At 39.9% G+C, this 24,703-nt stretch overlaps 1 protein-coding gene across 1 annotated transcript; it reads left to right on the top strand.

Annotated features, from left to right (window-relative positions):
* Nucleotides 1–1,918: 1,918 nt before the first annotated feature.
* LOC141686564 (uncharacterized) lies at nt 1,919–2,389 on the top strand. The gene has a single exon (XM_074491591.1). The coding sequence runs from the start codon at nt 1,919–1,921 to the stop codon at nt 2,387–2,389; it is 471 nt and encodes a 156-aa protein (XP_074347692.1).
* The last annotated feature ends 22,314 nt before the right edge of the window (nt 2,390–24,703 follow it).

Raw genomic sequence — 24,703 nt, 5'->3', positions numbered from 1 at the left:
GAAGTACAAATTTATATATGTAGTGCTCCTTGTAAATTCTTGTGAAAATTCTATACACTGTAGACTGGATATTTATTTATGTACCTATAAAATAAATACTCAGGATTACTTCGAGTAAGCTTAGATACCTATAGAATAAACACTTTGAATTATTTTGGATCATTAATCTTTAACTTCAAGAAACATTCATTTTTTATGAGATAATTAATTGTAACGTCTGAACTATAAGCACTTTTTTCTAGGTCCCTGAACTATAAATATAAATTTATAAGTAATTCAACTTTTGATTTTTTCTCAACGGAGTCCTTCCGTTAAAATCTGAGTAATGTCGTTAGTTTTTCAGTGACGTGTCAAATCTCTTAAGAACATTTTTAAAGTTTCAGAGAATCACAGGCAACTTTGAAGGTGATTTCGATGTCCAAATTTGAAACTTGAGTAACCAAAATGCTCATTTTTCAATCCTCTACCCATCTACACCATCAAAATTCAGTTCGGGAAACTTTCAATTTTTGAATGGAATTAGGGTTTTGATTCGATTAATTTTTCAGTGATGTTGACAATGTTGATGGATAGAGTATTGAAAAATGAGCGATTTGGTTACTCAAACTTTAAATTTGGAAACTGGAATCATATTCAAAATTGCCTTTGATTCTTCGGACCTTCAAGAATGTTCTTCGGATTTAACAGCGTCAATCTGATTTTAACGGAAGGACTCCGATGAGAAAAAATCAAAAGTTGAATTGCTTATAAATTTATATTTATTAGTTCACGGACCTAGAAAAAAATACCTATAGTTCAGGGACATTAGAATTATTATCCCCTTTTTATTAAGAAAGTGGTGATTAGTATAAAAATGATAAAGTTTAATAACGATTATACTTGACATTTAAAGTCTAGTTCAGAATCTCATATAAAAATAAAAAATAAATATGTTCTATATTTTATTACGATTTTAGTATAGGTTTTCATTTACCCCCTCAATTACATGTTATGTTCATCAAATGTGTTAAATATGATTTATTAAACAACTGATATCATTTTTATTAAGACTATTGAAAATTATAAATTTAAAGATTAAATATTGCATTAAATGAATAAATACATTGCAACATACACCTTAAACATATCATATGTTAATACTTTTAGCACTCATTATTTGTTGGAGAATTGATTGAGTACATAAGTAGAAAAATCTTATGAATAAAAAATATTAGTCAGAATCATATAATATCTTAGCCGTTCGTTTAAAGTGCATATCATGCAGTTCATATTGGTCAAAATCATTTCACGCGGATCGCGCTAACTTTATATCTAAGTCATTCATTTATAGTGTAATATCATGAGGTCCAATTGGTGATCCGTGTGGTAGAATTTTATTGGTCAAAATCATTCTGCGCGGATCGCTTTTACATCTTATTATTTGTCTATTAAAATTGTATATCATTCGGTCCATATTGATGATCCGTGTGAAAGTAGCAAAGGATCGTCCCTAGCCGTTGGATTATTTTAGTTATCAAAAGGAAGCGTTACGCAAGTCACTCCTATATATTATTCATATTCTCACTTATAATTCATATCTTAAAACACACACTCTCTCTATCTCTCTCCTTGTCTCTATATATATATCCTACTCTTTTTGTCTCCATATATATATATATATCCTACTCTTTTTCTTTCCGACTCTCATCAAACACATCTCTTTTATTTTTTAGGCGAGTTTATATCTCCTCCTACCAAGTTCATCGCCAAACTTTCTGAGCCACCTCTCAAACAAACATCATGCTTCTTGTCATTCTGAACACTGTTTATCCCTCGAAATTCATCTCAAAATTTAAGTACAAAAAAAGAGGATTGTTTATGATACATCAAAACATTTCTTTGATGAGGAGAACAACTTTCTACATACCATACACAAACAATGGCGTCCTCAAACAATGTTGCCTCCTCAACCAACCTTGCCTCTTGGATACCTGCTATCGAGATCTCTGACGAGGAGTACAAGTTGTTCCACACAGTTGACATGCGGCTTTTCTTGACCCTGATTAACACCCTTGGTCGCAATTCTTTCGACTCGATTAGCGTTATTGCGTTCCTGTTGTGGCTGGAGAGGAGCATGCTTAGTCACAACACGGTGCAGATAGTCAATCAGGACTGGCCGAATCAATTGATCGACATGCTGGCGGATCAAGCTGTTGCGCTGCTGGAATGTTTAAAGAATCTGACGCTTTTCTGGGAGATGTGTGGTGACATTTCAATGATTCAGGAGTTGTGTAACCAGGATGTAGGATTTGTTTATCTACATCCAAGGCGTTTAGAGGTTCTGAGGGAGAGGACCAAGTTTGTTAGTGAGATGGCTGAGAAGGCCTTCAAGGACCTTTTTCCGAATTGAGTAATAAAATCTCGAAAGAAAAACTAGACTCCACTACTTTTATCACCAAATGTTATTATTTTCATTGGTCAAATTATTCCCATACCAGAAGGATATTGTGTATATCGCTTAAATTTTACAAATTTTCTCAAGATAATACTAATAAATCGAATCTTTTGCACCCCAGATAATGAAATCTCGAAAACAATACAAAAAATAAATAATATTGAATATCTGAGGACCTATTCTGATCTGTAAGTGTATATAATTATAAACCAGTACTAGCCAGCTCCATATATTGCTCAAAGCTTCCTTTACATTTCACTTGCATCACTAAAACTCTAAGAATACTTTCTACCTACCAAACACAAACAATGGCCTCCTCAAACAACCTTGCCTCCTCAACCAATATTTTCTCTTGGATTCCTGCTATTGAGGTCCCTGATGAGGTGTCCAAGTTGTTCCACACGATTGACAGGCGGCTTTTTTCTACCCTGATTCATACCCCCGGCTGCGATTCGTTTGATTCAATCAGCGTGGCTGCATTCCTGTTGTGTCTGAAGAGGAGCAGGCGTGTTCCCAAGACTGTGCAAAGTCAATCAGGACTGGCCTAAACACTTGATCAACATGCTGGTGGATCAAGTTTGCGCTGCTGGAATGGTTGAAGAATCTGACGCTTGTCTGGGAGATGCGTCGTGACATTTCTATGATCCGGGAGCTGTGTACCGAGGATGTAGGATTTTTTTATCTACATCAAAAACGGTTGGTGATTCTAAGAAAGAGGATCGAGATTGTGAACGAGATGGATGAGAAGGCCTTCAAGGATATATTTCCTAATAGAGTTGTGGACCCGAGTGTTCAAGATGGTGTTGGATAATGAATTGACTTCAGTTCCCAGATCTCCTATTTATGTCTCTTATCAGAGGAAGAATCGAGGAATTTCGAGCAACCATGCGTGCATACAGTGCTTGCACCCTCTCTACAACTTTATTCATATGAATTGGCTTTATGAAGTTCCTGAATCTCCTGTTTATGTCACATATCAGAGGAAGATATAGAAAATATTAAATAAAAATAAGGATCTTTTGTTGAGCACATTATATAAAGGTTATCTTCATGTATAGAATTAGAAATCATATAGATTCCATCCTATATTTTCTTCAAGTTCTTAGTTTTTCGATTTTTACAAAGATGAAACCCTCCGTGTTTTTTCAAGAAAGACCCTTAACATACCTAATTCAAATCACATACTCTATCTCGCCATAGGTTTAAATGTCTTTGCTCTGTAGTTCAAATTTAGTCTGTATATGCTTACAAACAAGGTAATGACATTCCAAAATTTGGCCTTATCTCTATATTTTTTCTTAATTCCAGAATTACTAGTGATATTAGCTCAAAATTGCTTCTCTTTGTCTGCCTTTGTCTTATGTTTCTCATTGCGAAGATCATTTTCCTTCGCTTAAACAGGCATTGAAAATCACACAAATTCCTTGAGGAAGAGTAAAAAACAAAGTCTCCGATTCTACTAATGAACATGTATTCACTCTTAGTCACAAGGTGCATTCTCTACTTGGCCTCGACATAACCGCTGTTATTACCTCGAGAAACAAGTATTGGATGTGTTTCAGAAGATTATAAATCACCTTGCAGGGGCATTCAAAACTTGCAAGGACTGGACAACCTGATGAAGCAATAGATAGAAATGTTAGTGAGATGATTATCGGAAGATAGAATCAAAGGAAGGAAGGTACAAATATCCTACTTCCTAACAAACATGATCTGCAATCGAAGGAAGGTAGCTTAGGGACTGAATGTGTGAATGTGAAGTATACAAGGAACAAGTCTGTGCCAAAATTCCTGCTATAAAGAAATCCAGCAACAGGAGGATAAAAAAATTTGCAGGGCAACTGGATGATAAAAGGTTCTCAATGCAACAATCTTTAGTAAGAATAAAAAGCATTACAAGCTGAAAAAAAAGTTATGAAGGGTGACGAGAATGGTACGGAGGTGTTGTAAAGATGATGCAAGACCAGACTTATCAAGTGAACTAGCTAGGTTAAAATGCAGAATTTGTGTAAAGAAAAGGAGGCAGCCGAAAACAGTTGTATAAAAAAAATTATACGAGGCAAAATTTGATAACTCCCGGTGGCGGGGCCGCTCCTTCGACGTCGACGCCGTGCTTGGATTCTTTCACCGCTGTGGTGGGGTTCCTATAAAACAACACCGGAAGGGGGGTTTGGGTCCCGCGGTGCCTCCGATGTGAGAGTAAGAACTCGTTTTCGGGGAAGATGAAGATAGATATGAATGCAAGGTGACTGTGTGTGTATATGAGTGTAAGAGAGTGATTAACCCCAAAACCTTTCCTCCTTGGACTATTTATAGCCCAAGGGTAGGGTAGAGGGGTTGGTACCTTTAAATCGTAGTCGTCAGTTCTAAAAGCGGAGGACACCTGGCTGGGATGGATGCTTTACATGTGTCTGGGCGAGAGTGGCTTAGAAATGTTCTGAGGATCCTTTGACACGTCTCTTGATTATTCCCATGATTGATGGGTGACAGTTGTCCCTATCATGTGCCTAGGCAAGTGCCTCACGTGCTGGGATTTCCCAAGATTGGGCTCGCGGTACTGGGCCAGTTAGGACTAGTAGTGTGCGGGACTGGATTGAGTTAGGAGTCTGGGTCTGGTCCTTGCAGGAGCTACATGTACTATCATGTGCCCCCCACTCCCTTAAGCAGATTTTCTGGATGGGGGAGTAAGGTTGTGTTTGCTTGAAGAACTTGAGCTTTGCTTTCCCCCCAGTCCGAATTGCGTTGAGTTCAGGCAATCAGGACTAAGGTTGGTTATTCTTAGAAAAATTTGAGTTTTGCTTGCCCCACAGTTCGGATTGGGTTGAGTTCAGCCAATCAGGACTAAGGTTAGTTGTCTTTAGGAGAATTTGAGCTTTTCTTGCCCCCTAGTCCGGATTGCGTTGAGTTCAACCAATCAGGACTATGGTTGGTTGTCCTTGGAAGAATTTGAGCTTTGCTTGCCCCCCAGTCCGGATTGGGTTGAGTTCAGCCAATCAGGACTAAGGTTAGTTGTCCTTAGAAGAATTTGAGCTTTGCTTGCCCCCAGTCCGGATTGTGTTGAGTTCACCCAATCAGGACTAAGGTTGGTTGTCCTGAGGAGAATTTGAGATTTGCTTCCCCCAGTCCGGATTGTCTTGAGTTCAGCCAATCAGGACTTAAGTTAGTTGTCCTTAAAAGAACTTGAGCTTTGATTGCCCCCCAGTCCGGATTGCGTTGTGTTCAGCCAATCAGGACTAAAGTTCGTTGTATTTAGAAGAACTTGAGCTTTGCTTGCCCCCTAGTCCGGATTGTCTTGAGTTCAGCCAATCAGGACTAAGGTTAGTTGTCCTTAGAAGAATTTGAGCTTTGATTGCCCCCCAGTCCGGATTGCGTTGAGTTCAGCCAATCAGGACTAATGTTGGTTGTCCTAAGGAGAATTTGAGATTTGCTTCCCCCAGTCCGGATTGTCTTGAGTTCAGCCAATCAGGACTAAGGTTAGTTGCCCTTAGAAGAACTTGAGCTTTGATTGCCCCCAGTTCGGATTGCGTTGAGTTCGGCCAATCAGGACTAAGGTTTGTTGTCTTTAGAAGAACTTGAGCTTTGCTTGCCTCCCAGTCCGGATTGTCTTGAGTTCAACCAATAAAGACTAAGGTTAGTTGTCCTTAGAAGAATTTGAGCTTTGATTTCCCCCAGTCCGGATTGCGTTGAGTTCAGCCAATCAGGACTAAGGTGTGTTGTCTTTAGAAGAACTTGAGCTTTGTTTGCCCCCCAGTCCGGATTGTCTTAAGTTCAGCCAATCAGGACTAAGGTTAGTTGTCCTTAGAAGAATTTGAGCTTTGATTGCCCCCGTCCGGACTTGGAAGGTGAAACGGTTTTGGGATCCCCCCTCCAATGACTTGAATTATTACAGTTGTCCTTTTTCAAAAGACGTGTCGTAATAATTAACAGTAGTAATTACCTTGCATATATGTATTGCTGTGTGTATATATCTTATGATGGATGGTCAGGATCAGGCCACGTGGCGTGGCCTTTCAGTTTTCACCTCGCCTATAAAAGGCGCTGCCGCCATATTCTTTATTTTTTACTTTTCCTCAATTTCTCTTTCTCTTTTTGTCCTCTTCTTTTTTCTCTGAAGCTTTTCCGAAGTTTGTTCATAGGAGATTTCTGAAGTTTTGTGTTCGTCGATCGGTCGTCCCCAATCGCTCCATAATTTCTGACTTGTAAGCTTTCTTTTCGCTTCTTTGCACTTTTCCTTTTGTATCTGTTTTTTGGGTTACTTTTGTTTGCTTTTGTTTTGGTTTGAAGTTGTTCGTTCATTTTGTGTTTGTTTGCTTGAATGCGCGTATATATATCTGTATGTATATGTCTTTGTGTTATATTTTGGTTTTTAATTTTGGCTAATCATGTTTTTGGAATTAGGGTTTTTTAGTTGAGTCTAGATTTGGATGTTTAGTTCGGACTGATAGGTTGGGGTTTGTATTTCTTTGAGTTGGTTGCATTTTGAGTCCAGACTAAGGTGGGTTGTGTATACTGGTTTAGTGTAATTTTAGTCCGGACTTTTTGATCGGGGATTATAGTATTTTTGTGGGGATGAGAGTATTGTGTAACGAATTCCTCATCTTCGGATTTGATGTTTAAGACTTTAACAAAATTGGACATAGGATAGTCCAGACCATTATAGGATGCAAGATAAAAATTTGAAGGGATTTAGACTAACCTTTATCATTTGCTTTAGGTATATGGTCCGGACTAAAATTCGTGCGAAGGCTTACATCTCCTGCTACCCGGGGCCGTCGGATTTTGATTCAGATTTGTCTACTAATTCTGAGTGCACTGAAATGGGAAAGAAGGCGTCCACTTCGGATGCCAACGTTATCACACAATTGAACATAGGAAAGATATCGCCAAGGAAAGTCCCCTGCACTCCGGAAGGGTTGTGGGTTGATGAACCAAACTATGTGATTACCAAGAGTGAGGAGATCGAGAATAGTTAGTACTATAGGAGTATTAGGTCCGGGTACGCGAGGCAGCATCATGCTGGTCCGGGGCCGTACGAACGAGCTGAGTTTGATAGGAGGTTTGCTGGTAGTATAGTTGCTAAGGAGCCTTATCAGTTAAAAGAAGAGTATGCTACTCTGGATCATGCGGCTTAGGACCCCTCGATCCGGGCTGCTTTCCAACTGGATCACCGGATTGAATGGAGATGGCCGAAGTCCGGGGAAAGGATCTATCATAAGCCGGCGGATGGTTTTAATCCGGTTTGGCTAGAGCATCTCCGGTCCGGGTGGAATCCGTATTGGCATCTCTTCTTGAAGCATTTGTGTAAATATGAGTACAAGCTTTCTCCGATGCAAATAACTCAGAATATAGTGGATGACTTGGTTTATTTCCTGCTGTAATAAATTTAAGGTGCAGCCCACGTTTAGGTTGTGGCATCACATGTTTAGCTTAGTTAGGTCCAGTCAGATGTCTCTATACGAGCTTCGGTTCCGGGCTGCAGAATGTGGTTATGGTTCTTCTTACAGGCCGGTTATCCAGCAATCCTCTTTAAAGCATTGGAACGGTGAGTTGATTCTGCTCAGGGGTCTGGATTTGATGTAGCTGTCGTACATAGCTGCCGAAGGGGTCCGGACTAAGTTCCCTAGGGCTGTTCTCCGGGGGATGCAATCCGTCTTGTGTTTTCTTTTTGTGAGTGTATTGGGATTCAGCTAACCCGGGACACTTTCATGATGTATAAAACTATGAACAGGCTAGGATGTAAGTTTTTTACTTGTAGTCTGGATTACTTATTTTGCATGCTTTTTGTTGTTGTTTTTGTAACTTTATCCTTGGGGTTTTCCTGTGCTTATATTTTTGCTTCCCTTTGTTTAGCAGGTCTTCCCCATTATAATCCGGATATGTCTTCATCATCCTATAGTGATGCCTTGAAGGGTTTAGGGAGTGCCTTCAAGCTAATAAAGAAAGCTTCAGTTGCTGGGTCTGGATCTAACCCTGCCCCGAAGGAGGGATCTCAAAGTAACGCTATTTCTAGACCGGAATCCGGGGAGCAGCAGAGGGGTCCGGAGAAGGATGTTGAAGTGGAGGTTGGGGATGAGTTTAAAAACTTGGAAGAGTTTGTGCCTCTTGGGGAGGTTCCTGATGTGGTGGTCACTGAGAGGAGGAAGAGGCTCCGGAGTGTTGGTTCGAAGCCTCCCCGGGGTGGGAAGGTTGCTGTTTGTGCTGAGTCCGGAGTGGACAAGGGTAAGGGTATGGCGGAGGAGCGCCTGGAGAGGACCAGTCCGGGGCTGGATTTGAAAGTTGCCCATTTTATGGCTGAGATTCACTTACCCGCTGACTGGAAGTAAATGAATGGCTATGGATTCGATGGAATGATGAAGGAGTGTACTCATCTCTGGGGCCAGGTATACAACATTTCTTTGGTTGTTCCGTTTCTTCTGTTGTTGACTTGTGATTTTTTCTGAAATTTGTAACTTCTTCTTTGCAGCTTGGTGGGTACATGGTCGGAGCTGCTTCTCTTGCATACAACGAATTGAAGAGTTCCCGGACTACCATTGCTAACAAGAATACATAGATTGGGGAGTTGAGGGATCAGATTATTGTTAAGGATACCTCTCTCTCCGGACTGAATAAACAACTCAGCGAGGTTATAACCCGGGCTGAGAATGCTGAGAAGGAGGCTGCTGATCTGAAGTCTGAATTAGCTGAGCTCCGGAAGCAGATTTCTGCTGTGAGGCCGGAGGCTGAAGTTATTGCAGCTTACAAGAATTTTGAGGAATATGACAGGGCTATCGCTAATGCTGGTGCTCCGGAGATTGGTCGTTGCTGGGTAATTGCCGAGAAGCATATCAAGACTAATCCGGAGGCGAACTGGGATAGCTTTGTTGAAGAATTTATTAAGGCCAAGCAAAATATTGAAGCTGGACTTGGTGATCCGGAGCCCTTCGATGGTCCTTGTCCCAGCTTCCTCCCGCCAAATGCCCCGGAATTGTAGATTCATATTTCAATGCTTGAATTTTGATTCTGAACTTGATGTTTTAGACTAATTCGTAATTTGTATTTGTAATACTGCTCTTAGGTCCGGGCTTTTGTGGTCCGGATAATTCTGTTATATATGTTCCTTTGCTTGCTGTTGTTCGCCTTTATCTTTGGTTTTCTATACTTTTTTTGCCTTAGAAAAAAAATTCCAAGTTATTGTGTTTCCCCTAGTCCATACTAATCTTTTGTCTGGACTAGTGATGGCTTATTTACTTAGAAAATTAATTCTAAGTAAATATGTTTTTTCTAGTCCAGACTAACCTTTTGTCTGAACTAGTGATAGCTTATTTACTTAGTAAATTAATTCTAAGTAAATATGTTTGCTCTAGTCCAGACTAGTCTTTGGTCCGGACTAGTGATAGCTTATTTACTTAGTAAATTAATTCTAAGTAAATATGTTCGCTCTAGTCTAGACTAATCTTTAGTCCGGACTAGTGATTGCTTCTTTACTTAGAAAATTAATTCTAAGTAAATATGTTTTCTCTACTCTAGACTAATCTTTGGTCCGGACTAGTGGTGGCTTCTTTTACTTTGAAAATTAATTCTAGGTAAATATGTTTGCTCTAGTCCAGACTAGTCTTTGGTCCGGACTAGTGATGGCTTCTTTACTTAGAAAATTAATTCTAAGTAAATATGTTTGCTCTAGTCCAGACTAATCTTTGGTTCGGACTAGTGATTGTTTCTCTACTTAGAAAATTAATTCTAAGTAAATATGTTTGCTCTAGTCCAGACTAATATTTGGTCTGGACTGGTGGTGGCTTCTTTACTTAGAAAATTAATTAGAAAATTAATTCTAAGTAAATATGTTTGATCTAGTCCAGACTAGTCTTTGGTCCGGACTAGTGATGGCTTCTCTACTTAAAAAATTAATTCTAAGTAAATATGTTTGCTCTAGTCCAGACTATTCTTTGGTCCGGACTAGTGGTTGCTTCTCTACTTTGAAAATTGATTCTAAGTAAATATATTTGATCTAGTCCTGATTAGTCTTTGGTCCGGACTAGTGATGCTTTTTTGGATGTTTACTAAAATTAATGTAGATAGATGATTTTCATAAACCTGAGATTTCGTTCATACAAAATGTAAGGAAAAACAAACTAGTTGCTTTCCATATTGGCTACAAGATTTTGGTTACTTTGTTTGTTTTTTTTCTATCGGTAGAATTTCCTTAGTCTGAGTCCATGCCAGGTATTGGGGATTTCTGAATCATCCATGTTCAAGAGTTTGTAGGTTCTTGGTCTCAGGACTTCTTTGACCTTGTATGGTCCTTCCCATTTAGGCATTAGCTTTCCAGTGTTTGTAGGATATGATGCTTATGTGTCTCGAAGAACCAAGTCTCCCACTTGGAAGTTATTTACTCTGGACTTCTTACTAAAGTGCTCTCTGGTCTTCTCCTTGTACCTTTCCATCTTTTTTACAGCTTGGTCCCGGACCTCATCAATTAAATCTATATTTGTTCTGAGTCCTTCTTCGTTGGCTTCTTCGTTAAAGTTTATCGCTCTCTGTGAAGGAGATCCCACCTCAATAGGAAGCATTGCTTCTGTGCCATATGCTAGTTTGAATGGAGTCTTTCCGGTGCTTGTCTTGGGGCTTGTCCTATAGGACCATAGTACACTTGGTAGTTCTTCTGGCCATTTGTTCTTGCTTTCTTTGAGTCTCTTCTCAATGCCCCAGAGCAGGATTCTATTAGTGACTTCTACTTGACCGTTTCCTTGTGGATATACTACTGATGACTTTTTATGCTTGATTTCGCGCTCCTGGAGGTATGATTCGAATTCTGATCCGATGAACTGTGGTCCATTATCTGATACTAGGACTCTCAGAATCCCGAACCTCATCAAAATATTATCCATAAACTTTATGCAGTCCTGCTGGTTATGGTCCTCATTGCTTTCGCTTCAACCATTTGGTCATATAATCAATTGAGACTAACAAGTACCTGAGATCTCCTTTGGTCCGTGGAAAGGATCCCATAATATCAATGCCCCGGACAGTAAAGGGGATTGGAGATAGGACTGAGGAAGGTAGGACTGGGCTGATCCGGGACACATTGTTGAAGAGTTGGCATTCCTTGCATTTTTTCACGAACTCCTCCGCATCCTGGTAGATAGTTGGCCAATAGTAGCCTTTCCTTATTATTTTATGAGCTAGGGCCTTTGCCGACATGTGATCGCCGCATATCCCTTTATGGGCTTCCATTAAGCAGTACTTCACTTCTTCTGGGCCAACGTATTTCAGGATAGGAGAGGAGAAAGTCATGTGGTATAGTAGTCCTTCTTCGAGGGAGAACTTGGTCGCTTTAGCTTTCAGTCTTTGGGCCTTTCCTTTGTCTTCTGGGAGCTCCCCTTTCTCCAAGTAGTTGATAAAATGAGTCATCTAGTTCTGGTTGCTTTCGATCTTCAAGACTTCTCCGGAATCAATATATGGTTTTTCGAGTTCTTCAAAGTAGACTGAGCAGTCCAGATCTGATGAGTTCCGGACTAACTTGGATAGGATATCCACTTCTTCGTTTTCTTTTTGACATATCTGAAGGACTTGACACTTTGGGATCGAAGCTAGGTAACTTTGAACCAGTGCTTGATACTTTGCCAGAATAGTTTCCTTTACTATGTACTCTCCGTTTGTTTGCTTGACCACTATCTAGGAGTCGCTGTAGATTTTAAGTCCTGAACCCTCAGAGTCCTGGAGAGCTTTAGTCCTGCAATCAATGCCTCATATTCCGCCTGGTTGTTTGTTGCCGGGAAATCGAAAGATATAGTTATTTGAATGGTGAATCCCTCGGGACTTTTTAGTATAAGTCCGGCTCCCGATCTCTCGCTTGTTGAAGAACCATCTACTTTCAAAGTCAAGGCCGGATTTGCATCTTTGTTTGTCTCCGGATCTATGCTCATTGGCTCCGGTTCTTCCTCCGGAAAGTTGCATTCGATTATGAAATCTGTAAGTGCTTGAGCTTTAATGGCAGTCCTGGGAATGAAACTTAAATTGAACTGGCTTAACTCCACAGCCCAATTGACTAGCCTTCCCGAGACATCTGACTTGTGAATTATCTTTCTAAGAGGTTGATTTGTGACCACTCTGATTTCTCTTCCTTCGAAGTAGTGCCTGAGTTTTCTTGAAGTTGTGACTAAGGCGAAGGTGAACTTCTCTAGTTTTGAGTATCTAGTTTCCGCGTCTTTAAGTACTTGGCTTATGTAGTAAACTGGTTGTTGTCTTCCTTTTTCTTCCCTGATTAGGGCAGCTCCGACTGCTTGTGCTCCCATTGATAAGTATAAGTAGAAAGGCTCTCCTGGTTGAGCTTTAGTTAGGACTGGTGGCTTAGAGAGGTAGGACTTGATTTCCTCAAATGCCTTTTGGCTCTCCGGACTCCAGTTTACCTCTTTTTGTTGCTTGCTCCCTTAAGTAAATCGAAGAATGGTAAGCACCTCTCTGCTAGCTTTGAGACAAACCTCTTGAGTGCTGCCAGGGATCCTGCTAGCTTCTGCACATCTTTTTGGGTCCTGGGATCCCTCATCTCCTGGATTGCTTTTATCTTCTCCGGATTAGTTTTTATTCCTCGATTGCTGATCATGAACCCTAAGAACTTGCATGCTCCTACTCTGAAGGTACATTTCTCCAAATTCAGTTTAAGTTGGTTCTTCCTTAGGTTGTCAAAGCACTCGTTCAGATCTTCTATGTGTCCTGGTATAGTTGTTGATTTGGAAATTATATCGTCAACATAGCACTCCAAATTCCTCCTGATTTGGGACTTGAATATCTTGTTCATGGCTCTTTGGTAGGTGGATCCTGCGCTTGTCAGTCCAAATGGCAACATCACATAAGGATCGACTGCTTTGTGAGTTATGAATGTTATCTTAGGTATGTCCTTCGGGTTCATCTTGATCTGGTTGTATCCGGAGAAGGAATCCATGAAACTGAGCATGATGTGTCCGGAGGTGGAATCTATCAACTGATCAATATTGGGGAGAGTGTATGGGTCCTTCGGGCATGCATCATTCAAATCTGTGTAGTCCACACACATTCTCCATTTGTTGTTCGACTTCTTTACCATGACAACATTAGCTAACCACTCCGGGTATTTGATTTCTTTGATAATTCCTGCTTTGACTAACTTATCTACTTCTTCGTCTATTATCTTTTGCCTCTCTGGGGTGAAGTTTCTTCGCTTCTGCTTGATTGGTTTTCTGTTAGGGTTGACATCCAGGCTGTGCATTGCCATGGACTCATGTAGTCCGGGCATGTCCCTTGGACTCCAAGCGAACACATCTTTGTACTCCCGGAGCAAGGACACTAGTCTTTCTCCGAAGGACTCTTCGAGTCCTGACCCAACTTTCACCTTTTTGTTAGGACTGATTTCATCGACCTGGACTTCTTCTATTTCAACTGCTGCCTCGATTTTTGCTTGTTCTTTGGTTGAGACCATTTGATGAATTCGGGCTTCAGAGTTCTTCTTCAAGTTGAAGTTGACTTGTTCTGATCCTTTGTCTCTGGTTGCTTGTATGGTAGGACTAGCTCGGTCTAGGACCTAATTTTCCTTATCGACTACCATGACTTGGTTGCTTGTCGGTCCCTCCATACTTGGTATGTTTGCTTCTGGGTCCGGACTTGATTCAATGAGTTGTACTTCTTTTGTTGTTTCTTCCCTTGTCTGGGATCGGTGCTTCTTTATACTTTGCTGTTTGTGAACGACTTTGGCCATTCTCGTATTGTCCTGGTGGGTTTCTGCCATGACTAACCCTTGGCTATAACATGTTTCAGCAACTTCATAATCTCCTTTTATCTCCCCGACTCCTGTCGGGGTTGGGAACTTGATTTTGAGATGGGAGATTGAAGTTATCACTTGCATCATGGTTAGAGCTGACTGCCAATGATTCCATTGTATGATGAATGAGTGTTGATGACATAGAACTTGATAACATGAGTTACTTGGTTGGAAGCAGTTCCAAAAATGTCAGGCAGATACAGGGTCCCTTGGATCGGGACTAAGTTGTGTCCGAACTCATAGAGTGGATCCTCCCGGCAATTATTTGAGCGGACGCTCTCTAACTGCATTCGATCTACTGTGTGCTTGAAGAGAATATTTACCGAGTAGCCATTTTCTATAAGCATTCTTCTTACTTCATTATCAAAGATGTCCAAGATGACAACTAAAGGTGCATTGTGATGAGGTTTGACTCCTTCATAGTCCTTACTGCTGAAGGATATCACCAGATCTGGGAGTGATTGGATTGAGAGCACTTCTTCGCCGAAGTCTGGGCTCCGTGGTGGGGAGTGGGAGCCTCCCAGGACCACATTAACTACGTTCTTTCCTCTCTTTTGCGCCTCCCTTCTGTTGTTATTATCCCGGACCAAGTACTTATTCAGGTTTCCTTTCTTTAGTTGGTCCTCGATGAAGTACTTGAGTGATAAGCAGTTCTCCATCTTGTGCCCGTATGTCTTGTGATAATTGCTCTGCCTATTGTAAGGCCTGCTCTCCGTAGGAGTTTACATTGGCTTCGGAGGATAATAGAAAGGTTTGTATTTTACCTCCTTCAAGATTTCCTCCCGGGTCATGTTGAGAGAAGTCCAGTCCGGCTCCTGCTTCGGCTCCCGGGGCTGCTTCACGGGTCCTGGATCGCTCTTGGACTCCGGCTTAGGACCGAGTCTCTGAAAAACTGGAGTAGTTGGTCTTTCTTGGTTCTGTTGATTTTGCTTGAACTTCTTGTCCTGATGGGAACCCCCTTTCGGTCGGTCATTAGAGTTTTTACTCCTGGATCCTCCACTCCGGGTCATCCTCATTGCCTAGAGTACATCGGTTTCCTTTATGAATCTGGCAGCCATGGAGTAAGCTGCTGCCAGAATTTGTGGCTCCTTATTGATCAATTCCACTATATATCTTTCATTGTGCTTTGGATCTAAGTTTCTCCTGAAGATGCTCAGAGCTTTGCGCTCGTCCAAGTTCGAGACCTTGTTGATTGCTTCCTGGAACCGGCATATATAGGCTGATAGGGACTCATTGTCGTGTTGGCGGATTGTTTCCAGGTGACACATATGCATTTCATGTGTCTTGTTTACTTTAAATCTTCGGAGAAAAGATGCGCAGAACTCCTTCCAACTATGGATGCTGCGGGAGGGGATCCTGCTGAACCATCTCTGGGCCCCTCCCTTAAGAGTTGATGCGAAGAACCTTGATTTTGTCAAGTCATTGTAGTAATATATTTGCGCGATCTGCTCAAAGTAGTCCAAGTGTTCTTCTGGGTCTCCCAGACCGTCAAAAGAGTCGAAATTGTAGTGCTTCAGGTCCCGCTGCCGGGGGATAGCCTCCAAGGAGTGGCTGAAAGGAGTTAAAGTCTCCCCAATTTCTACTCCCGAGTCTCTGTCCATTTTCCTTTGCAATTCATAGATTATATCTTTTAGGTCTTTCTACTTCTCTTCTTCTTCGTCATCAGAAATCAACTCCGGAGTGGGATCCCTCCGGGCTTATTTGGTCCTGGACTTGGCCAGCAGCTTTTCTTCTTCTAACTGCATTCTTTTTTGGATCTTTAGCTTGAGCTTTGCTTCTTCTTCCTTTCTGATTTGCTCCCGCATCTCTTCTAGCCTTTTTTGCTTGGTAGCTTCTGTTTCTTTCTTATTTCCCTGATCCTTTTTGTTCTTCTTCCCCTTAGCTCCAATTCGGTCAAAGACAGATCTCTTAGATTGTTGGGAGTCCTCGGACTCCTCCGGTTCTTCCTCAAGTTCAGCTTCTTCTTGCAGTCGGGTTTGCTCCTACCTGTAGAGCCGGATTGCTTCTGCCAACTCATTACTTGTGAGGTTGGCCATGTGCTCGCCAGCCAACGAGACATTAGTGTACTTGTATTCGTTCAGCTCGATGAGAGTCCTGGCATCCCGAGTGTTGACAATCCTCTCCATAACTGGAGTGTGTTGCAATGGTTGCTCCTGGAGTGTTTCTTGGTCGACCCCTGGGTCCTGAGCCTAGGAGTAGTCCAGCTCCTGGACCTGAGCACTAGCAGAGGGTCTCCCAGAAGTATGCTTTCCTGCTCTTACCATTGTTTCGAAAACACCAACAATAACTAACAAAAGTTTCCAACTAACAATATTGATCCAAGGTTGGTTTTTCGAAAATCGCAAAAACTATCCAGAACAATAACAAACAGTTTTCTGGGACTAGTTCAAACAACTTTCTGGAACTAGTTAACAATATGGTAGAAAGAGTGTAGCTGGGTTTTAGGACATAAAAGCAATATGCAAACTAAAGCAATTTCGAGGTTTCTAAAACAATCGAAACTATCAATAGCACACACAAATGTGGCTTGAATCAACGAAACTGGGCTCACACAAACGTGGCCTAAAATAACGAGCACACACAAACGTGGCTTAAATAAACAACATTTATATTTATGAGAGAGTTTGGTTGCTTGGGTTCTTACAAGTTAAAGGAATGGACTTTTTCAAGAGCTTGCTGATGAAGGTGAATCCAGGGGCACCGAGACCCAAGGATGGAGAGCCCCTCCTTCTAGCGCTAAATGATAACTCTTGGTGGCTGGGCCGCTCCTTCGACGCTGTGCCTGGATCCTTCGCGGCTGTGGAGGTGTAGCTATGGTGGGGTTCCTATAAAATAACACCGGAATGGGGGTTTGGGTCCCGCGGCGCCTCCGGTGTGAGAGTAAGAACTCACTTTTGGGAAAGATAAAGATAGATATGAATGCAAGGTGGTTGTGTGTGTATATGAGAGTAAGAGAGTGATTAACCCCAAAACCTTTCCTCCTTGGGCTATGTAGGGTTTAGGGGTTGGTACCTTTAAATCTTAGTCCTCGGTTCTAGGAGCGGAGGACACCTGGCTGGAGTGGATGCTTTATACGTGTCGGGGCAGGAGTGGCTGAGGAATGTTTTGAGGATCCTCTGACACGTGCCCTGATTATTCCCATGATTGATGGGTGACAGTTGTCCCTCTCATGTGCCTAGGCAAGTGCCTCACGTGCTGTGATTTCCCAAGATTGGGCTCGCGAGACTGGGCCAGTTAGGACTAGTACTGTGCGGGACTAGATTGAGTTAGGAGTCTGGGCCTGGTCCTTGCATGAGCTACATGTACTATCATAATAAAAGAATCATGCTCTTACTGGAGCTGGAAAGAAAAGGAAGTACTTATGCAGTCTTGCTACGACAAAAGCAAAGCAGCGAGTGAAATAGATATGCAGTGCTGCGACAGACATAGTACATGATGCACAATTCTTTGAAATTAATGGCGTCTGATTTTTGAACTTAAAATCAAGGGAGGATTGTAACTAGTGATCAGTAGGCCAATGAGCCACACATGTTAACTACATAGTTCAGTATGCAATCGTGAAGCCACTTCTATACTTGCAAAATTTCTAAAAGGATTGATGTGGTATCTATTTGTGGCGTACGCAGTTCGGATCGGTTTTGGAATAAAAGTTGAATCAAACCGCGAAGAGCGGTTTTATAAAATTTTCATCCGCAAAATATATATTTTTATGTCATTTATAATTTATATATTTATAAATGTGTATACATGTAATCGTTAACGCCAACATGTCGGTAATAATAAATTTAATCCTAACTTGTGATCCGCTAATCACTTAAAGAGAATAAATTTTAATTGTCATGTACAACTTCAATATTGAAGTAATAAATCACTTGGGGGCAAAGAATATATACAATTTAGTGTGCAGTCCAAATCAAATATATTTATAAACCTTCGAGAATTGGAAGCACAAATTAGCCGAAAAATTGCATTAAATGCTATTATAATTCATATACCCGGGTCGACTTACCAAAAGATATTTGATAAATCAAAGAGAGAATTGCAGATTGCACCTTTAACTTTGGCCAAAATTCAAAGTTGTAAACCTATTTTGATAAATTCCAGATTGCGTCCCTTAACTTTAAAACCTGTTTCATATTGCACCTTTTTTGTAATTTTCCGTGAAATTTGACTGTTAACGTTAGTCAATGAGGGTATTTTAGTACTTACATAACTAAAACATAGTTACATCTTCACCCAACATGACTGAAACCCGAACACACAAATTGAAATCAACCAAGATTGGTAAATAGTTGAGTCGCCCTCTCCAAGACACGTATTAACATAATAGATGCTCCATCTCCACCAGAACTACGAAGTGGACGAAGGGGTGGCTGCTCAGAAGAACAAACCACTGCAGCAATGCATACACTGAGAGAATTAAGGTCCATCAGTTTGGATTTATCCCAACTGATGTCCATTACTTCCAAGTGGGTCAACAAGTTGAACTGATGCTGCTAAGCCTTCTAAGAGGATCCGTCATCTCCACCTCAGCTAAGTCCCACCACCTTGGGGCTGACTAAATTATAGAAACTGGTCGATATCATCGACATCAAAGAGGAAGCGAAGGTCATCCTCAATTGTTATTCTTGCAGCCAGCATGAGTTCATGTTCCAAGGGCCTCTCAGACATTTTATGTTCAGCACTTACCTCACCAGAAGCAGAGGAAGAGTGTAACACCCCCAAATCCGGGATCGGGGATCTGGGTTGTCACGAGTTCCATTTCCCTTAATAACACCCAATCTTAATAAATAATCAACTACTCTGTACTGTGTCCCCACAATAAACACACACACCACAAGTTATAGTCTCAGAGATGAATATCCAAAAATAATCACAAGTCGTTTTATTCCACCAATATGCCAATACACCTAAAAAGGGTTTTATGAATAAATTTACATTTCTTTGCCATTATTACAATTCATAAATATACATAAATCTGGTACATCAAAAGTTGAAAGCCTAGCCTATTGGTAGCTCCTACCTCAGCTACAGCGACATCAACGCCTATAGGAAACTGCGGAACGTTTCCTATCCGCTCGCGAATTGGGAGCTTGGTCCTGTTCATCTTGTCTATCTGATGTTGTGTGATGAAAGAAGAAAGCAAGGGTGAGCAGCAAGCCCAACAAAATAATATGTATAATGATTAACAATATATGAGCCTTCTCATAGTACTCATGAAAGTCTTGGTCAAAAGAAATGAACCAAGTTGATATCTTAATGCGATGAAGTCGCAAAACATTCAATATATATATATACATATATACTTTTCAAAATATTGGAAGTCCTCTTCCATGCATAATACACACAGAGTTCTAGTGTATAACTGTATAAAAATATCGTTGCAAGGTAATCTCATATATCTAACCTTGTCTCAACATTTTTCTGAAAATCTTTGTCATGCATAAGATAATCATTTACTAGATATAAGTTTAAAAGATGAAGTTACAAGATACTCCAATATACTTATATCTTTTCCAAATACTACTTGAACTACGACCATTCAAGTTATAATTAGTTTCCAAAGTTCATCACATAGATGAGACTACAAGACCAGATTTGAATAGATTAAATCTTTAAAATATCATCAAAATAAAATGAAGTTACGAGATACTTCATTTGATGCAAACATCATTTTGAAAACTTGACCCTGCCAACACTCAATAATCGCTCAACCGTAGCCTTTCTATCGAAGTGCTCTGGGTAGTGTTGCAGAAATATCCAATTGGATGATGAACTCATTACGGGAGTTTGCCGCGCCAGGAAGACCACTTACGATGATCAGTCGTAGTAGTGCAACCCCACCATTTTCTACATGTAGAGGAGAACCTGTCGGATTTACTTGTCAACCGAACACTGAACTCCTAAGGAATGGACCGCCTTAGCGGAACTTCCAGGCCATTTGGGCCAATATAATAAGGCTGGGCCGGCACCACTCGACCACTTACGCCACTCCTAGTTCAGATGAAATCCATGACTCTGAAACGTAAAGCTCGTTCCCCCTTTCCCCAAGTAGAAACTTGTTGATACGGCTCCACCAAGAAGTCGTATCTAGTTGGAAAGGAAAACTCACCGATATTTCCCAGGCGATGCCTGTTAATGGATTAACTTGTTCCAAGAATTTTACTTCCCGAGTTTTGGGTAAGTAATCAATTCATTTATCAAAACAGCAACCTTGTTGCGAATATAAAACACACCACATAGCCGGATCCCTCAGGTTTTGAGCGAGTATTTAAATCCCCTTCGAAAGGAGGATCTTAAATATAAAAATGAGTTTTGGGATCCGCTCTAACTTTTAAAAATCATTTTGAAGACTCGCAAAACATTTTTAAGAATGTTTGGAGTGGTGCTGATTTAACAAGGTAAATCAGTCCCAATATATTACAAAATATCTGAATATTATTATTTAAATAATATTCCCATAAAGAATAATCTTTATAAAAATAATTGAAGTAGAAGTTTTAAAACTTATACTTGAAATGAATATTAAATAACCAAAGATATACCTATACGAAAGTACTATCTTTATTTGAATAATCAAAAGTGAGTTTGATTATCGACACCTTATTCTTTAATAAAATAAAGAATATATCTCAGCAAATAATCGGAGTCATAGATCCTCAAATGAATATTCAAATAATATTCAATAAATAAAATAAGCTGAGTCATAAGCCCTCGAATGAATATTCAAAATAATATTCAATAATAAAATAAAAGAGTCATAAGTCCTCGGAAGAATATTCGAAATAATATTCAATAATAAAATAAAGGAGTCATAAGTCCTAGGATGAATATTCGAAATAATATTCAATAATAAAATAAAGTTATCGAATAAACCTTATTCGATTAATAGTTTTGAAAACTATAACCATAAATAAATATAAATATATATATATATATATATATAATCTACTCGGGATCCTCGACTCCCGGTTTTAGAAAATGTTTTCACCTTTGGGTCCCTATACTAAGGGTATATGCAAATTACTGATATTCTCTAGCATAGGTATTATCAACTGAACCAACAGATATATATGGCAAGAATACGAAACAGGCATGCATATATATACCATATCAGCATGCTTCAATATATCGCAACATTTGCTAATTAACCAAGATGCATCTATCACAAGATAATGCATATACATATATTTACATCACAACAACAGTATAATGGGTAGAAAACTTGCCTGAGCGACTGGGGGTTACAAATGGCTCGGGACGAGTCTGGTAACCTATAAACAACAAGTAAGTTGGAATTAAGCCAAAGTCACTTGTAAATCTATACATTAACCAACTTAGACTCTAACGCTCGCTTTGCGCTTACTGATTCTCTTAAGTCACTCGAGTACCCTCGGCTCCACCATTTTTAATAATTTAACCATTACGAGTTTTAAGGCGATTCTTTCGCGAGTGTCTTACCAACTTCCTAACACTCTTACCATAATTGTTTCATACACTAATTAACCATTTTTGGTCGTTAACCTATGTTTCAAAGTAAGGTGAGGGAAAAAGTTTCGTTCGCGAAACGCCGTTACTTAAAACGGTCGTTTCTCCTAAACCGTACATCGGAATCAAACGAAATACATATCAAAACGAAGCTCGTAACATGAACTATCTAAACATGGCAATGGTCAAAATCTATCAGGGAGTTCTCGGGTCCTAATGTTATGAACAAAAGCAGTCTAAAGTAAATTGGACATTACGATGGCTATGTTTACGCGATTTCCCAAATTTAAACCATTCCAAATCCACCACAATTCAACTACCAATCAACAACAACTCAAGATACACATCAATGCTACTGATTTCAGTCATAATAAGCTCAAGGATCTCAATCCAATCATATATTATAACATCTCCAAATTCAACTAAACTACTTAACAATTAAGCTCGAATCATGCTTATCATTCAAATTACTACTCATCCATCCAAACCATCTCCAAACTTCAACATTCAAACTTATTACTAAAGGGTGTGAAGATTTATACCTTCTTTGGGAGGTGTTAATTTGCTAGGAAGCCTTAGGGAGCCTCCTACAAGCTTGATCTTTCCAAAGAAATCAAGAACACAAAGTTAGGCTTTGAAGTTTCTAAAAGTCCGATTTAAAGAACTGTAAAAATGAGGGTCTTACCATGCTTATTTGGAAGAGACTTGTGAAGAAGAGTTGTAGGAAATCTCAATACCTTTCCAACGAGCTATAGAACACAACAATTGAGTGAGTATTGAAGGAGATATGGCAGTTTGAAGTTGCTGGGTTTGTTTTAGCCGAGAGCTTTCTTCTTGAAATGGGAAAGTCAACTTCTAATTTTTGTGTTTTATGATATTTGCTTGGTTGCTTCTCCTTTTTGGCCTTGGAAAATGTTTTAGCTTTTTACCATGGTAAATTTTACATGGCCCAAAATCAACCAACAAAACAAAACCCCTTGTCATGCTTATGTCATCTTGCACATGTCATAATGCTTCCACTTGTCCACACCTTGTTGATTTGATGACATCATCATCCCTAACCTCCTTGATTAACTCCTAATTACTTGCCTAATGACCGCTGATCTGTTATACGGTTCGCTTAACTTTCGTTTTCGTTTATCGTTTGAGGGATCATACCCGGGATCTTATTACTTAAGTTTCTTTAACCTTTCTCAATACATTATATTCCTTTCATGATCCTCTCTTATAATCCTTGAATTTAAATCATTTTTATTCTGTTACCTTATACTCAATTCTTTCTGTATCTGGTAGATTTTCGGGAAAAATCAAAGTATTCGGAATTGGATTCTGACGATCTTTACATACACTTATATACCATATAGAGTACTAATAAAATATCAGAATATCCATAACAGAACCCCTACATAGTGTGGCATGAAAAGTTTTCTCATTCAGCAAAAACACTATTCATAAGGGTTTCAAAAATTTCCAAAAATTGGGGTTATTACAGTCTCCCCTCCTTAAAAGGATTCCGTCCCGGAATCAAATAGAAAATGAATAGGGATACTCTCTTAGCATTGCACTTTCTAACTCTCGAGTAAATTTTCCCACATTGTGGGTCTACCATCAAACTCTGACTAGTTTGTTAACCCTTTTCCTAAGCAATTGTTCCTTTTTCAATCTATAACCCTTCCTGGTTGCTCCATATAGGTTACGTCGGGTTGCACGTCTATGTGCTTATATGCCCTTATTTATATGGAATCCGAATTACAATTTCTTAACATTGATAGGTGGAACACGTTATGAACTTGCTACATGTTCGGGGGTAGGGCTAGCTCATATGCTAACTTCCCAAAACGTCTTAATATATCCAAGGGTCCAACAAATTGTAGACTTAGCTTTCCTTTCTTTCCGAACCTCATCAATCCTTTCCAAGGGATACCTATAACATTACTAGGTCCCCTATTTCATACTCTTTGTCCTTTTGAGTCAAATCAGCATACCTCTTATGTCCATCTTGGGTTACTACCAGCCGTCCTCTGATTAGATCTATTATATCCCTGGTCCTTTGGACTACTGCGGGTCTGAGCATCTTGCGCTCTACAACTTCATCCTAACATAAGGGAGATCGACATTGTCTTCCCTCAAGGATCTCATAAGGCGATATCTCAATACTAACATATGATCTATTATCGTAAGAAAATTCGATCCGTGTTAAGTGATCATTCCAATTTCTTTCAAGTCTATGGCACATACTCTCATTATAGCTTTTAGCATTAGAGCTTTTGCTTCTTAATACCTATTCTTTTCCAGTTCATAATCGCTACTACCTTCCGTTCCTACTATTATACTGGTTATACTTTTGCTCGTTAGCGTTCTATAACCTTTTAATAACCACGTCAACCTTAGTATCACGAACGCGTTAGAATCGGAATACCACCGTACTGATACTACTTCCTTTAGCTGCTTCCATCTTCGAAAGCTTGGTCCTTCATATAGAAGTAAAAGAATTTATTGAGAGATCACTATGATCATGAACACTTGTTATATCGCATAGTTAGTACATAAGGTGGCCAGCCTTTAGTACTTGACAAGCAATTAAACAATAGCTGGTATCCTACTCAGCTTCTATCACACAGATAGATAGTCATTCGGCAATACCTCCCCTTCTGGAAGGGCTGTTCTTCTCAGCTTATATGAAATGAAAAGAAGAGAAAAGAACGAATTGAAGAGAATTGTATATATGAAAAAAAATATACTGCCACAAAATATCTGGCTTGGAACCTACCTCTGAATTATAGAGGTTTGTCATAGGAGAACAAAACATATGTGTATATATATCAACATCAAGCATTATAGCATCGTATTTCACATGCCTAAATATTTGCTATTCCGTCCATCTTTCTATGGACCCATGCTCTTCCTCGAGCTTATACACAATCACCTTTGAAACTCCCTCGATATCGAAAATCGAACCTGGGATCTCATTCTAGACATCATCGTTACTAGAATTCTATGCTTGCACCGCA

This window comes from Apium graveolens, chromosome 2 (assembly GCF_009905375.1).
Source record: "Apium graveolens cultivar Ventura chromosome 2, ASM990537v1, whole genome shotgun sequence".
Lineage (NCBI taxonomy): Eukaryota > Viridiplantae > Streptophyta > Magnoliopsida > Apiales > Apiaceae > Apium > Apium graveolens.
This window is presented reverse-complemented; position numbering and strand designations above follow the sequence as displayed.

Excerpts from the sequence above, each read along its gene's own strand:
- LOC141686564 (XM_074491591.1), top strand. The coding sequence starts at position 1,919 with ATGGCGTCCTCAAACAATGTTGCCTCCTCAACCAACCTTGCCTCTTGG.